This window comes from Impatiens glandulifera, chromosome 8 (genome assembly GCF_907164915.1).
Source record: "Impatiens glandulifera chromosome 8, dImpGla2.1, whole genome shotgun sequence".
NCBI classification, from domain to species: Eukaryota; Viridiplantae; Streptophyta; class Magnoliopsida; order Ericales; family Balsaminaceae; genus Impatiens; species Impatiens glandulifera.
In genome coordinates this window covers 20,507,612-20,524,842 of record NC_061869.1, presented here as the reverse complement: position 1 = coordinate 20,524,842, position 17,231 = coordinate 20,507,612, and the positions used below count along the sequence as shown (strand labels likewise).

At 27.0% G+C, this 17,231-nt stretch overlaps 2 protein-coding genes across 2 annotated transcripts; one reads left to right on the top strand and one right to left on the bottom strand.

Moving 5' to 3' along the window:
• The first annotated feature begins 10,461 nt into the window (after nucleotides 1-10,461).
• LOC124913158 lies at nucleotides 10,462-14,226 on the top strand. The gene is made up of 4 exons (XM_047453769.1): nucleotides 10,462-11,345; nucleotides 12,671-13,186; nucleotides 13,313-13,622; nucleotides 13,984-14,226. Exons 1-4 carry the CDS (start codon nucleotides 10,731-10,733, stop codon nucleotides 14,019-14,021), a joined length of 1,479 nt encoding a protein of 492 aa, XP_047309725.1. The 5' UTR covers nucleotides 10,462-10,730; the 3' UTR covers nucleotides 14,022-14,226.
• Nucleotides 14,198-15,860, bottom strand: LOC124912497 (thioredoxin H2-like). Its single transcript, XM_047453129.1, has 3 exons — nucleotides 15,620-15,860; nucleotides 14,588-14,710; nucleotides 14,198-14,501 (listed from the first exon to the last, which is right to left on the bottom strand). The coding sequence occupies exons 1-3, from the start codon at nucleotides 15,818-15,820 to the stop codon at nucleotides 14,349-14,351; spliced, it is 477 nt and encodes a 158-aa protein (XP_047309085.1). The 5' UTR covers nucleotides 15,821-15,860; the 3' UTR covers nucleotides 14,198-14,348.
• Nucleotides 15,861-17,231: the final 1,371 nt, after the last annotated feature.

Sequence of the window (17,231 nt, the reverse complement as noted above, 5' to 3'; positions counted from 1 at the left end):
CAAAAAATTTCCTTCGCGGAGTTCTTGAGAACTGTCGACTCAAGAATCTTCATTGTAATAGCTCAATTCACGTTCAGAGTTTTGGCATTTCCTTGGCAATATACCAAAAATAAAATCGATTGTGGAATCTACCGTATAATGCATCTACAGACTTATAGAGGAAATGAAGTAAAGTGAGATTCTAATTTAACAAAAAAAATGCAAAGGGAATGCTTGAAGATTTTAGAATAAAATTCAATGTGTTGATCCTAAGGTCATCTATCAACATGAAGTTTACGCAGTTTACGACAAAATATCGTCAAATGCTAAATGACGAGCAAGAGAATGTGTAGATGAACATTATTATAAACAATTGTAACATTATATACACAATTATAATATTTTACATAATTTTATAGATGAACATTTGATAGAATGTATATTAAAAAATAAGTGTATTTGAATAGGGATGGCAATGGGGCGGTTCGGGGCGGAGAAAGCATTTACCATATCCGCTCCGTTTTTATTTTTGGATTTATTTTAATACTATCCTCGCCCCATTTGGTTTCAGGGAATCCCCGTAGGGCATTGTTTATAAAAATAAAAATTACACAATAAAATTCTATAAATGAATTTTTTAATATAATATATATTGTAATATATTAAAATTTTATATTATTATAAAGAAATAAACTTATCACTCTTATAAAATATAATAAATAAATAAATATATTGGTGAATTTATATATTTAATTGTGTTTATAGTGTTCAGGGCAAAATTGGGGTGAGATCGGGGCGAATCGAGGCTGGGGACACAAATACCATCCCCGCCCCATCCCCGTTTAGTTTTGGGAAAAAACAACCTCAAACAGGGAAATTCGATTCGGTTATCGCGGTGTGGATTCAAATTGTCATCCTTATATTTGAACTTAAAAATAAGTGTATGTGAAAAAATATGTCAATTTGAACGTTATTCTCTTGAAAATGTGCAAGTTCGGGAGAAAAATGTCCCGAAAATATTCATTTTTTGGAGTAAAACGTCCCAAATATGAACATTTTGGGACGTTTATGAACATTTTCAGAACGTTTTCTCCTAAACATGAACATTTTCGGGACATTTATCTATCGAAAATGTTCATTTTTTGGACGTTTATGTCCCGAACAATTGTTCAAATTGACATATTTTTTTAGATACACATAATTAACTATGTTAATAATCAAGTTACAACATTAACACAATTGACATATTTTTCTTAGTTACACAAAATAAACTATGTTAATAATCAAGTTACAACATGTTTACTAGTTAAAAATTAACATAATTAACTATGTTAATAATTAAGTTACAACATGTTTACAAGTTACCAAATTAACATAATTATTCTTCTATGTCGTCAATGGGGTAATGGGCATTCACGTTTGTTGTTGACCCTATCTGCGAAAGTTTGGATGATAAGAGAAGCATGAATGAAGTGTCGGGCATACTGAAATTTGGATGTTGTGGAGCAGGTGTTGGAGTTGGAATTGAAATTGAAATTGTAGTAGATTGAAACAAAAACAATTACAAAACTTTAATAATATGGTAAATAATTAAGACAAACAATGATGCAGTCAGTCAAACCTTCTTTCGTGATCTCGAGGACAACTTTCACACAATTTTCTCGATGAAAGATTATTTTCTTTTAGTTGGAAATTGATCTCGAGCCCTTACTTTCACAGGGGACTGTATCAAAATTCATATTGATGGAGATACTTATGTGCCTTTTTTTGGAGATGCTTTTGTGACTTTGTCCCCATGATTATGTTCCATGGACATAAAATGTTCCTTAAAGGCTTTTATATCGTTGAGCAAAAAAGAAAATTTTTCTTTAGATTTTTCTCAAGGTGTTGAACCTCTTGCATTAATGGGATTAGACTGTTATATAGTTTTTTTCTTCCCATGACATATCTGAATCGTAAATGTTGGTGATAGTTTGATACTTACGATTAATATCTTTACGTCACTGGTCCATGATATAACAAATTGGTACCTCATTCACCCAAAATTTTTAACACAACCATGATATGGTAACGTATTGACATTAAACATTGTAGTCCAATTCGGTATAGTATACTTTGTAAGAAGTATCTCTAAAATGTTCTCCATTTACCCCTAAAATGTGTTCATCAACTTTAAATATAAAAGTTGTCCTTTCCTCTTCAAATACTAAAATACGCAAAACAACATCACTCTAACTTCTTGTTGGAATAACCTAAATATTTTTTGAGTGTAGAAGCTTTAGAATTACCTTTCAAAGGCATAACCACTAACAATCGGTATTATAAAATTAAACGATTGAAAATTCAATTTCTTTTTTTCTCAATATTCCTCAATAGAGCTCTATCATATTGCTCGATGAATTGTTTTAGTGATGTTTTGGATTGCACGTAGTCATCAAAGAAGGCGTTCATACTTTCACTCCTTTGAAATGTAGACATGCTTTCCCAAAACCACCCTTTCACATAAATAGGTATCCACTCAGATCTTCCCAATAATAAAGAATGTCACCCGTCATTATCTTCCAGCTGAAAATCTTTTATTAGTCTCATACAATCGTCTTCGCATTGTTAAATAGTAATGGAGTTGTATACAATGTTTTTTAGCCTTTTTTGTTAGTTTATATTCAGCATGACTTCCAAATTTGTAGAAAGTTTCTTCATGATATGCCACAAACAAAAAAGACGATGAGCTTTAGAAAATACCTTCTCAATTGCAATTGTCATGGATTGACATTGGTCTGTGATTATGGAATTTGAAGGTAGATCAAGCATACATTCCAACCAAGTTGTGAGCAACCAAGTGAAAGATTGTAAATCTTAACTTGACAATAAGTCACATCAAAGTAAAATAGATTTACCATGATGATTAACCCCGGTGAGTGGAGAAAAGGACATGTCATAGCAATTTATTAAATGGATTGTATCGAAAGTGATAACATCAGAGAAATACTCATAAGTAGTCCTGCACATTCCATCTAACTAAAACACATTTTTAAATCGGGATTCCTCGTCCAAATCAATCAAGTAGAAAAAAATAGAGTTCTTGGTTTTTATTTAAGAAATAATTAGTGAGTACTTCAGCATCCCAATCTCTAACCTCAACCTTTGTACTTTTATAATGTAATTTCTACATGTTCTCTCATCGAAAGACATGTTATCATACTCTCAAGCTTTCACTACAAGGGATTGCTATGTTTTGACACATTTATTCCAGCTTCATCGTTTGTATCCAATCTCCTTTTTGTATTTTCGTCTATTACATTGTAGGATCTAATGTGACATATCTTCTTAGGGCTTAATGTATGGTTGTGCTCAATACATATACTTATTATTGCATAGTCCCCTTCATTCTGAACAACTACATTAATATTATCTTTACAGTTTCTCTTAGTCGTAGGTCTATGTTAAAACTTAATTTTGGCCCTCGATTCTTTCATACAACTCTTGGCACAACTCTTGGCATACATTTTTGGTCCCTAACTTGTAACGACGAATCTAGTTGATTGGACATATGATGTGTAGAAATAACGAACTTCTTCGTAGGAGGAAAATATCATTCCAACAATGGGAATTTGCCTATGAAAATATCGTTCCAAATTGGTCATTTTGTATTGAAAATAAGTGTAACTGAAAAAATATGTCAATTTGAACAATTGTTCGGGACATAAACGTCCCAAACATGCACATTTTTGGGAGAAAATGTCCCGAAAATATTCATGTTCGGGACGTTTATGTCCCGAAAATGTTCATATTTGGGTCCTGAACATGAATATTTTCGGGACATAAACGTTCCAAACATGAACATTTTTGGAATGTTTTCTCCCAAAAATGTGCATGTTTGTGACATTTCAAGATGTTTTCTCCCAAATATGTACATTTAAGGACATTTCGGGACGTTTTCTCTTGAAAATGTGCATGTTCAGGACATTTCGATGCACATTTTTACCAGATCCATAGATTAGTACCTTTTGGGCTTAAAGAAAATTAATCATCTACCTTTATCAAATATGTGAAAAACTCGTACAAATCATGAAATGATACATGCAAGATGACATTCATATTTCAAATAACTCTTCTTGATAAAATACTTGTTGATAAGAAAATGATAAACACGAATTTAAAATTTTTTTATCACACAATCAGAGGGTATGAACAATAAACGATTATTAACAAAAAAAAAATAAAAAAATAAATAAATAAATTAGTTCAACTAAATAAGATAGTGAACCTAAAAAAAATTCACTCAAATTTAAGTTGTAAAAAGAGAAATGAGGCACTTTAGTTATTAGAAAAATCATGAAGTGTGAATTAAAATATTTTAGTTGGTAAATTGATTTAATTTATATTTATATAGTTTTTTAAATTTTAATAAAAAATAATACTAATAATTAAAAAATCAATAAATTTAAAGTCAAATGTTTAATATTTGATATGTAAATTATTTTTTATCACAATCAATCAAATTATAATATTAATTTTTTTCCCTAATTTAATATGGATTACTTTTCTGAACGGCAACAAGTATTCTGCTTCCCAAGGTCAGCCTCATGACATTATCTTTTAAATAATCATTTTTTAAATATAATAAATATAAAAAATTTCAGATCATTTTCTTTATTATAAGAAAACAGTCTATAAGAAGATAGACTTGTTTGAGGAAATATATATATATATATTTTTTTACAAAAAATTAGAAAAAAGATTAATTTTTAAAATTTTAAGATTAATTTATCTTATATTGTGAATTAGAGTGAATAATGTGAATTAGAGAGAGGGATAATCTAATTATTTAAATATATAAAATTATTATTAGATCGTTGATAATATGTTTGGATTTTAAGATAAAAACTGAATTTTATCTAAATAACCAAACATCAAACAAACTCAAAATACCAAACCTGTGGTTGGGACGACTCTAATAATAACTAATATTTATAATTGATTATTTCGGTTATATGATTCTCTTACATTTATATTAATCAATGTTATTTCTTATGATCGTCGCTGCTTTAGATCAATTATAATGGGTGAAATTTGTCCATTTTATTAATTTCATTTTTTCTTACTTAAAAAGTTCTATATATTTTGTAATTAGACATAATATAAATGTAAAGAAAATAAGAATAATAATTAATACTATCTAAACAAATTAAAAATATTAAATAAATAAGGAATTGGTAAAGTTATAATAAACTAGGAAGATCCTTGTGCGATGCACACAGATAAAAATATATTGTTATAACGTTCTGCGTTCATCAAATTTGGTATTGAATTTAAAATATAAAATGTTATTAGCCTAGTTGATTAAAGAGTTGTACTTGTTTTGTTAGGTTGCGAGTTCGAACCATACCTATAGTATTTTTAATTTTATTTTTAACAGTTTTAAGTTTATGGGCGGGTCAACCCACAATCTGACCCAAGTATCCATTTACTCTCACATATATATCCAAATTAACCACAGTTCTCAACCCGGAAATCCCGACACTTTCAAAATTAAGCATCATTACATATATATAGATTTTAAGTTTATGGTAGGGTCAACTCACAATCTGACCCAAGATCCATTTACTCTCACATATATATCCAAATTAACCACAGCTCTCGACCCGGAAATCCGGACACTTTCAAAATTAAGCATCATTATATATATATATATATATATATATATATATATTAGTTAGTTAAAAAGTTGAACTTATATTGTTACAACGTTCCGCGTTCATCAAATTTGGTTTTGAATTTAAAATATAAAATGTTATTAGCCTAGTTGGTTAAAGAGTTCTACTTGTTTTGTTAGGTTGCGAGTTCGAACCATACCTATGGCATTTTTAATTTTATTTTTAACCATTTTAAATTTATGGGCGGGTCAACCCACAATCCGACCCAAGTATCCATTTACTCACACATATATATCCAAATTAACCACAGTTCTTGACCCGACAATCCGAACACTTTCAAAATTAAGCATCATTATATATATATATATAGATTAGGGTTGAAGAAATGGAAAAGGATCTCATCTTTTATATATATGGGTTTTTTTGGAATGGGATGATGTCATTTTTTTTTCACAATTCAAAATTGAAATGATGTTGTGTTTTGATTTGTTGTCTCCCAAAAATAATTTGTTTAGTATGTCTCCAACTCTTTCTTTGCACAAATAAAATTTTGTTATGAAATCTGAAGTTATTTTTTATATTTAAATTCAATTTTTAAAGTTATTTACGAGTTTTTGCTAATTTGATCATATTTATAAATGTTTGGTTATCATTTGATAAAACTTTTTTCTGGCATTACTTACTCACCAACAGAAAAAGATAAATTTTACTATCAATCAAAATTTTGGGTAAAAATTATTCTCACCTTTTTGTTAATTTACTCGATTTGTTCTCCTTCATAACTCATTGTTATAAAACTTAAATTAGTTCGTTTTTGAGATTGACTTAAAAAATTGAGTGATTATTGAATATTTCATTATAAATTTAATCTTTTAGTGTTATTTAACCTCTAAAGTTTTATTCAGATAAACAAAACTCTTAAAATTTGTACAATGCTATTATGTTGATATTCATTATACTTAATATAAATATATCACAGGTTAGACCAAACAAGGCCTAACAGTCCTTATCTCGATTTTGCCAAAAAATTTGACCTCTTCACGGTCCTTCAAGCGCGTGAGAGTATCTATCTATTCAAATTTGAATTAATAATATGCCCATAAACTATTACTATATTTTATCTTTAGTCTTTAAAGTTAAATATTTTAATTTTACACAACTTTATTTTAAGAAATCAACACAATTCACTCTATAACTTTTCAACTCATTTAACCAACAATTTCATCATCAATTCCATATTGATTGTCTATTTTCCTTTCTACATTCACAAGGAGAAGATCTATCAAGATTGTCTTTGTTACTCCCAAAAATAATTAATTTCTTGACTATTCAAAAATATAATATTTTATTTATAAACCCTAAATAAAAAAGCTTGCGTGACAAAGAAGAAGAAGTTGACTCTTAATTATGACCTTCTGGTTTGAGTTATTTTAATATGTTAGAAAAAAATAAATAATTATTGAGAATGATTTTGAGCAAGTATATAATAAAATAAAATAAAAAATAATTTAAAATAAAATATATTTTAATATTTTGATTAAGGAATAAAGTAATATAATTAATTAGAGGATGAATAAAATGATATTTGAGTATTTAATTATTTAAATAATTTAAACCGAAAATTAAGAAGATTAAAAGCTGTCAAACCCCAATTTCAACCTGAGTATAACTTATTTATGACATTATGAGACAAATCTTTTTTTGATAAGTTTGGAAATGGTCAAATAAGGGAATAAAAATCTCGTCAAAATTCAAGTTTAAGGTTTGGGCAAAAAGAACTAAAGACTTCTAGGTTTCTAATTTAAGACTGTTTGTTTATATAGGGTCGATCTTGAGGTAAGATACTATGCAGTTGCATAGGCTTTCATCTTATTTTTTTTTTCTTTTTTTCTTCTTAAATATTAAATATATATTATATAATATATATATATATATATATATATATAATTTTTTTATCTCTTTTTTTAATTTTTTTATTTTTGTATTATAATATATTAACCATTTATATCTTATTTTATATTATTAAAATTTTAAAAACTTGCATTAAACTTAAAATTTCGTAGCACTTAATGCATATAATGGTAATATATAAGCCTAGCAAAATCAATTTGAATAAATATAAACTAAAACTATAATTGGATAGATGATTTATAATAAAATTACATGTTTTTTTTTTAATTTTTAAGTATTTTAAATCACATGACTAAGTAATTTAACTTAAAATCTAATTACTATTTAACAATTAAAGAAATATAATATGTTACTACAAAATTATCTTGTGATATAGCTTAAAATAAATCATATTTTTATTTTTCTATAAAATTGTACTCTTACTTCAATCAAATTTGTAATCAAATATTTGTATTTAACATTGAATTATAATATTACTCAACACTATAATTTTAACAAAAACAAACAAATTTACAACCCAAAATTCAAATATTATGAACATCAATATTCATAATAATAATAATAAGATCACCCCAAAACACATACAACTTGCCTAGGACAAAAAAATTATCAATTGAAATACCTAAACAAATCAAATGATAGATCAACCTACTTCCTCGTCCAATTCACACATCTAGAATAAAGAACATAACCTATTTTATGATTTAATTAACTAAAGAAAAATTAATCTAAAAATAATAACACAACCCCAAAACACATGAAACTTAGGACAAGCTATCCGAAGGGAGATATGTCATATACAATATTGTGAAATACAAAACAAACTAATGAAATATAAATATTCTACACAAATTGAACAAATCAACCACAGTTTCGTCCCATGTATCAGGTAGAAAAAAAAAGAAATATGTACCAAATATTTTTTTTAAAATAAATGTAATATATTATAAATGATAATCGTTTAAGTATAACAATAAAACATTATAAAAATACTAATGTTTAAAGCGTTATCAAACACATTCGAAATAGAACGATAAAGAAACATGTACCCTATTTTATATTGAAATAGTTAAAATAAAAATTTTCAACTTTAAGAACTCGTTTGATCGGGTTTCTTTTGAGAATTTTTATCAAAGTTTTTTAAATGATTCATATTCGTTATTAGTTGGTATCTAAGCATGTTATATATTTCACTTATCTTTTTTATTTAATGACATTATATCGTTTTTAAAAAAATTACATATTTTATTAATTAAAATAATTAACTTTATTTTCATTAAATTTAAAATTTAAATATAAGAAGCTATTTAATAATTAAAAATCCAAATAACCTATTTCCTTTTTTTTAATAAATCAAGATATTTTTGAAAAAAAATAAGATCAAACAAACTCTAAATCATAAGAAAAAATGAATAAATCTGGATATTTTGCTCATGTAAAAATAATTTTAAGAGACTAATAGCTCATTATTAAAGTAATAATAACTCTATATAAAAGGTTTATGAGTATGAGGATTCGCACTGAACTATTTAAAAAAGGTTTAGTGGTCAAATTTGGGTTATTTGGGTCAATTTATATTTTAGAATTCTTCTTTTAAATCTTTTAACTTCTTTACTATTTAAACGTCGTTAAATTAATTTATAAGGGTTATTTATAAATAAAATATTCATGTCACTAATTTAACTACCAAATTTCAGCGAATTGAGTCTTTTGACTATCGATTATCTGAAATTCGATAGTTAAATTAGTGATATAAATATTTTATTTGTTTATTTATAAATTCTAAGAAAATAATAAGTTAACGATATTTGTAACCGTTCAAAATCCTGTTTAGTATAATTTTAACCGTAAAGAGCCATAAATTGTGATGTTTGAAAAAAATCTCAAATATTAATTAACTTCGAATAAATAGTTTTAATTTGTTTGAGCATTTTTTAAGAATGATGTGTCATTCAATTTGAAAAATTGGCACCGACAGACTTTCTTATCCTACATTTTTTTTCTTTTCTTTTAAAGATAAAGAGAGAAAGAAAAATAAAAAGATAAAATGTGAAAGATACTTAATTTTTTCTTTTCTATTTTGATATTGAGCTTCCTAGGGTTGGATTTGCCCTAGTCTACGGATTGATCTGAAAATTAGAGATAGAACGAGTTAAAAAAAATATTTTTGGAATGTGTTTGAAAGAAAAAAATAACATACTGCTAAAGAAATCAAGGAAAATATGAGTTAAAAAAAATTGTCTTTTATCATGAGATAAAAGTAATAATTTTATAATGATGTTCATGTAGTATCTTACCCCTATATATAAAATAATAATAATAAAAAATTGTTAGGTGTGCTTAAATCCGGTTAATTCAACTTGTATCTTATGAAATGACATAAAAAAAAAAAATATCACCTCTTTTATTTGTTATTTTTTTTTACATGTAATACTTTATATAAACACTATTGAAAGTATAAAACTAACCATAAACTCTTTATATGATTTTGTACGGATTGAGGTTTTTGAAAAAACCTAGAGAGGGAAAAAAGTAATTATTGATGATAATTTTGAGAAGGTGATGATTATTTTGATAAAAAGACTTAAAGAGTATTAATATATATATATGAATAAAATAAAAAATAATAATTTAAAATAGAGGGTATTTTAGTATTTTGATTAATTAAATGAGTGATAAAATTATTAAGAAATGATTGATTAAAAAATTAATTTGGATTGATTTTTTAAAAAACTCAAAGAAAAACAGTCCTATAATACACATCTCTTTAAAGTATAGGCTTACTCTATCTTGATTGTAGGAGTAGAATAAAAATGTGAAAATTCTTTTTTAATTTTCAATTTATTAATGAAACCACACATCATTTATTAAAAATAAAAAATAAAAACCTAATATCATATTGCTCTTAAAAAATTTGAAGTGTAATATTTGGAATACATTAAAAGTTTATGGGCTTGTTCATTAGTTTACTTGACTCCATAGTCGAAAGTTTCTTCGTCCACGCATCTCTCTTTCAAATGTCAACCTAACCTTCCACGAAACCAGACTCTATTCAATCGATAGACCAAAGAAAAACCCATATCACTTATTATAAACTTTACCCACTACAAATACAAACTCCAAAGGAGAAAACAAAAGCCACAAGCCAAAACCCACCTTTGTATTCCCTCATCATCCAAAACCATGGAATTTTTCACCAAAGCCAGAGCCATCAAGCTCCGAAGCCACAACAACAAATACCTAGTAGCAGACGACGACCAAAAAACAATCCGCCAAAGCCGAAACAGTTCCTCAACTAAATCCCGATGGATTATCGAACTAGTGGAGGGTGGATCTTCAATCAGACTGAAAAGCTGTCATGGGTTCTATCTAACAGCCACAAGTGAATCCTTTCTATTAGGTATGACTGGAAACAAAGTAATCCAATCACAACCGGATAGTCTTAAAGAATTGCCTATTGAATGGACACCCAAAAGGGTTGGTCCTAAAGTTGAGTTAAGGTCGTTTGGTGGAAAGTGTCTTCGTGCTAATGGTGGACCACCTCCATGGAGGAATTCAGTGACCCATGATGAACCACATATGAATTCAACTTTGAATTGGGTTTTGTGGGATGTGGAACCAATTGAAGTGCCTGAGAATGGATCGATGAAGGAGTATTTGTCGATGATGTCGACTGTGTCTTCAGTTTCTGATGATTTATTGTCGGAACTTGGATCGCCGGTCTCTCCTCGGTCCAACTATAATTCACCTAGACCGTCTTTCATGGAGAAAAACTCACATAGATTTTCGATTAACAAGGTAAGTTTCATTTTACCATGTTTGGTTATCTAGTAAAATTAGAGCTTGTTTCATCTTTGACTTAATTTTTTAAATATTAGTTTTTTTTATAAGTACATGACATAAATAAAGTGAAATAGCAAAAAATAATAATTAAGTTTTGGATAAAAATTTAAAAAACATAATATCAAACAAGATTTGTTTTTTTTATTTATTTATTTATTTAAATGAATAACAAAGAGTGATAGAATAAATTAAGTGAATTGAAGAAAAATATTGGATTTTTGGTAAAACTTCAAAAAACCCTATTGAATTCAATTTTGTAACAGGCTGATAATAGTAATTTGATTTTTTAAACCCTTTTTTGGAAAAAACAAATTTCAGCCGCAATATTTTATTTGAAGAATGTTCACGTGCCTATTTGACTATTCTTTCTATTATCTTAAGAGAATTTTGACTGTTTATTATTTTTTTAATTAATTAACAAGATAAACAATAAATAAAAATTATTATTAAAAAATAAATCTAAAAACAATTTAAAACTAAATTAATGTAATTTAGACTAATAGTATTTTGTAAGATACTCTTTCACTGTAAAATAACTCATATTCTAATTTGAATATTTTTTTCAATTTTAAACCCATAAGATTATCTGAGTGGAAATAATATTATTTTAGTAATTAAATGTGTTTTTATTAATAATATTTTAAATTAAAATCAATAGGTTAATTTTTTATTATATTAAATTTAAATAAAATAAATATTTTAGATTAAAAGTATATAAATTATTTAATAGAGTTAATAAAAAACTTACAATAATAAATTATATGAACTATTTAAACAACATTCGAGAATAGAAAAAAAAATATTATGACATTTGAATTTGAGTTATTTAAATAATTTATTTAAAATTATTTAAATAATCTTGTTTTGTTTAGTATAAGATCGTAAAAATTATTAGTGAAAAAACTTAAAAATATTAATATTTAATAAAAATTATTTATTTAGAAAAATAATATTATTTTAATTAATAAATCAATTAAATTAATTTAATTAATAAAAAGATTAGGGATAAAATAATAAATTATTTAAATAACTAAAAGACATATTCAAATAACTCTGGCCTACCCAAATTAAAAAAAATAAAGAAGTGAAAGAGTGTTTGAACAAGTTGAATACATAAAATGGTTTTTTATATAAATAAAATAATATAAAGTCTTGTTGATATGAAATTTCTAGAAGACAATTGAAATGTGGACCATGTTACAAATATTATTTGAATTCAATATTAAATATAAAAACAAAATAACAAATATATGTATTCTTTTTGTGGTTGAATTGATTAGGCAATAAACTTATTTGAAAACGCAAAGGCAGTGCGCCTGCTTAGCCACCACGGAAAGTACCTTCATGCTGACGAAGATCAAGAATCAATCACACAAGATCGAGATGGTTCATCAAAGACAGCCCGCTGGACAGTTGAGTTTGTTCCTGGTGCCGACAAAGTTATCCGACTTAGAAGTTACAACAACAAATACCTAACCGCCTCCAACATTCCCTTCCTCCGCGGTTTGTCAGGAAGAAAGGTAGTTCTAACGGTTCCCCATCGCCTCGATTCCTCTGTGGAATGGGAACCAATACATGAAGGTAACAAGGTCAAACTCCGAACACGATATGGTCAGTTCCTTCGCGCAAACAATGGTCTCCCACATTGGAGAAATTCAGTCACACATGATATTCCTCGTCGAACTAGTACCCAAGGTTGGATCCTCTGGTCTGTAGATATTCTCGAGATCCTCCCAAAGAGTACTCGTCCTCAAGAAATTAGTAACAATGAAACTCCTAGCACAAAAATACAAGAGGTAGATATCTTTTAGACTTTTCTAAAAATTAAATTATGATTTTTAAAAATTGATATTGATTGATCTACGTTTAAATGTTAGGAATCAGTGGTCGAACAAGAACAAGAACAAGAACAAGAACAAGAACAAGAACAAGAACAAGAACAAGCACAAGCTAAAACACAAGCACAAGTAAAAATAGTTGATGGGCGGACTATATATTACAAAATAGCGGATGAATCGGGGAATATAGAAGATGAAGTAGAGGAAATGTGTTTTACATTTAGAGGAAACGGAGTAGAGGACTTGAGTCGACAATTGGAGGAGGAGATTGGAATTGAGGATCTCATTGTTTGTTCCCGAAATCCTTTGAATGGAAAGCTCTTTCCTCTCATGTTGCAACTCCCTCCAGCAAGTGTCGTCTTACACCTCATTGTGGTTCCGGCCGATTCAAAAGGTAAACATTATATATAAATTAATTGGTTAGATTATTGAATCATAATAGTTTCAACTTAGAACATAAAACTCACGTCTTCAGTGTCATATGTACGAGTTTTCTCACTTATAACACTTATAAAACATAATTATAGATTTAACTCAAACGACACTTTTTACTTAAAATTTATAAATATTGAAATCTTGTTAACTTTCTAAATTTAAAAATTAAAATTAGAAAAGTAAAAGAATTTGTATGTTTTATATTAATTGTTTTACAATATTTATCACCTTAATTTGTTGAATTTTGCTTTCTAGAACCTTAGTAGTACCTTACATCATCATAATTTTAACACCAAAATTTTGGGTTATTATGTTTGCAGTGGGCCGAGACCTTGAAAGGCGAGGAATGGTCCTCTGATTTAGATATCCAAGATTTTGTGCAACATTCTTTTTTTCTTGTGGGGTTTCTTGATCTATTTAGTCGTGAGTTCTTGTGTACAATTGATATGTCGAAACTTCATCGTCTATTGTTCATCTCCTCTTGTCCTCTTGTAAATGACATTACTCATGGTTTGATACATATATATATATAACAATGTCAAATGTTGTATTTGTTATTCAAATCATAGTTATACACTTGGTATAGAGTGTACATTTATTTTGCAATAATAGTTCCATAAAAAAACTGTGAATTTCAGCTAACAGCGGTTGTATGGCCAGTTAGAAGAAGACAATGAAACAATATTTAGGCTAAAACGCGATAGGAATGGCCTCGGTTCTTCTCGATTTTCTTCTGCAGTTCCTCCTTCTTGGCTCCTGTGATCACATCCACTGTTTTTCCTTTCTTCATTAATATGAATGTTGGCATTATGTGCACCCCAAATTCCATTGCAACACCCTAAAGTATAAAATAAATAGTTAGGAGAATTGATTAATTTATTTCTGCAAATAAATCTATAATTATAGAGAACTAGAAATATATACCATCAGTTCGTCCGCATCAATCTTGATGAACTCAACATCTTGATACCTGTTGGCAAACTCAGATATTGCGGGCTCTATGTTGCGACAAGGCACACACCATACAGCCGTGAAATTGATCACCATCTTTACCATACAATAGAGTAAATTGAGTTAGTTTTTCTTGAAAAAGTTTGAACTTTTGAATAAGTGATGTTTAATGAACGAAATTATAAGAAATTGTAATAGTTACAACTTAATAATAATACAAACTAGTTATTAACATTTTAAAAATAATATCTAGACCCTTATAGTTGTGACTGAAATTTTAAGATTAATATTTACTAAAATTATAATTGTATGATCAAAATCTGCATGTCCTAATTTGCAGATATGTTAGATACAAATTGGCTTTGGTAACTTTTAGGGTTTAATTAATTAGAACAACAAGATGGGCTAAATTTAAATAATGGGTTTATTTGAAATAGATGAAAACCTTAATAAAAAAACATTCTTAGATGAACTTTTAATATCATGGGTAGTTTAGTGATGAAAAAGTTTGCTTTAAGATAAATATAATTGATTCCACCATTATTTGATGCGTTTGAACTGGCTATGTTTAGCTAAGATTCCACAGAAGAAATAAAAGATGTTTTTTCTCTTTTCAAAATGTCAAAAAGAAAGCTTTTTTTTTATTTGAATCTCAAAAATATTAAAAACCAGTATTTTGTAAGAACCAGTAAGAACTCCATAGTCATTACTTAATTAGTGGAAGTCAAACTAACCAAATACACATCTCACCTCAAAATAAAAATTAAAGAGAATATTTTTATAAGTCTTTTAATTTAATGGTAAAAGTTGGCTTAAAAGATTAAAATGTCACGAGTTCGATTCTTATCTCAAAATATTTTGAGTTTAAGCGGGGTCATGACTCATTTCCGTGGAGTGTGATGTTAGTTCTTCTTAAAATATATATATATATATATATATATATATATATATATATATATATTTAAGATTAATTTGTTTTCTAACATAAAAAAAATAAAAAATTACCAGCTTATCATTTGCCTTAGAAGCTTCAAAATGTGCCCTCCATTTGGCTGGAGAGTGAAATGTAAGCACCTTTCCGGCGGTTACATTACTGATCACTTGACCGGAGATAGGGTAAACCGAACCACCAATGGATCTAGAAGTTACTCTAGTTGTATTGCTGTTAGTCATTTTCTGTTGCATGCTAGAAACCTCTGCACCCATTTCTATGGATTATGATCTATCTAAGATTTTGGTTCTTCTTTCACTTATAGATAATGAATAAGGCTATGAACACACTTATTTATAGATAGCTTATATATTCATAATATGGCTGAAATTATTAATTAGTAGTGGTAGCCAATTGTCAGAATCATCCACCACAATTAATGCAGTTTGGCTTTGGCATCATAGTATAGGATTCTGTCTACTTCTATAATATATATAAATAGTTCTGTTTGAATCACTAAAAATTTTCATTTTATTTTTGATTTGTTAAACTGCTAAATAAGATTTATTTTATTTTATAAAAGTTCCTAATAAAATCAAATTATTATTATTATTATTTTGAATGTTGGAAGCTAGTATTATCCACAATCCTGAAATTCACTTCAACTTAAGATGTTCTAACTTTTAAATGTAAAGCGAATATGTGATTTTTGATCTCTTTAGAAATTATTATTATTATTATTATTTTGAAGGTTAGAAGCTAGTATGATTCACAATTCTGAAATCCACTTCAACTTAAGATGTTTCAACTTTTAAGTGTAAATTGAATATGTAATTTTTGATCTATTTAAAAATTATTCTTGTCACTTGAGCTACTTTAATAGTGAGTTATAATATAATCAAATTATTGCTCTTATAGATACTCATCTTTTACATCTCTAATTTATAATTTTTTATTCTTTAAAATTTCTATAAGAGTTCATTGCAGATAATTTAAAATAAATAACTTGGTAATGTTTTCGTATCAATTAATTTTTAAAATAATTAAAATCTAAATTATTTTTAAATAAAATATATAAATTTATAATTAAATGAATGAAAAAATAAGAGATAAATTTAGCCATAATATTATTATGTTTGTATTATAGGAAAGAAACAAATAAAAGTTACTGGAAGTGACCGACGACAATCGTTGTGGGCAGTGGCAGACCTACTAGGGGCTTTGGGGCCTGGGCCTCCCCATTGGGTAAAAGTTTTAAGTTTACCAAATATGGCTTTGTCATGTTGGTTTTAAAGCTGAAATGTATAACGGAGGTCAGGGTTTGATTCTCACATTTCCTTTATAATAACCTCACACTTCTTTTTATAAAATAATAATTTTTTATTTATTTTATACCAACACTATTTTTTAATATATAAATATTTATAACAAACTAACACTTTCTTTTATAAAAATTAATAAAAAAACTAATTCATAATTATAATATTCTAATTTCAAATATAATTTTATTAAAGTAATTATTATTAATATTTTATTTTATACAAACAATATTTTCTAAGATACAATATTTATAATAATACATAAATTTTAGTTAATATATAAATAAGATTTATTTATATAAGTTAAAATATAAAGAATTATATATAAAATAATGAAATAATATAATATTATTATTTATTTTAAAAC

Coding starts and splice junctions, on each gene's coding strand:
- LOC124912497 (XM_047453129.1), bottom strand. CDS start 15,820: ATGGGTGCAGAGGTTTCTAGCATGCAACAGAAAATGACTAACAGCAAT. Junction 14,711..15,619: donor CTAAGGCAAATGATAAGCTG/GTAATTTTTTAT, acceptor TGTATGGTAAAG/ATGGTGATCAATTTCACGGC. Junction 14,502..14,587: donor TTGATGCGGACGAACTGATG/GTATATATTTCT, acceptor TTTATACTTTAG/GGTGTTGCAATGGAATTTGG.
- LOC124913158 (XM_047453769.1), top strand. CDS start 10,731: ATGGAATTTTTCACCAAAGCCAGAGCCATCAAGCTCCGAAGCCACAAC. Junction 11,346..12,670: donor ATAGATTTTCGATTAACAAG/GTAAGTTTCATT, acceptor TGAATTGATTAG/GCAATAAACTTATTTGAAAA. Junction 13,187..13,312: donor CTAGCACAAAAATACAAGAG/GTAGATATCTTT, acceptor CAAGAACAAGAA/CAAGAACAAGAACAAGAACA.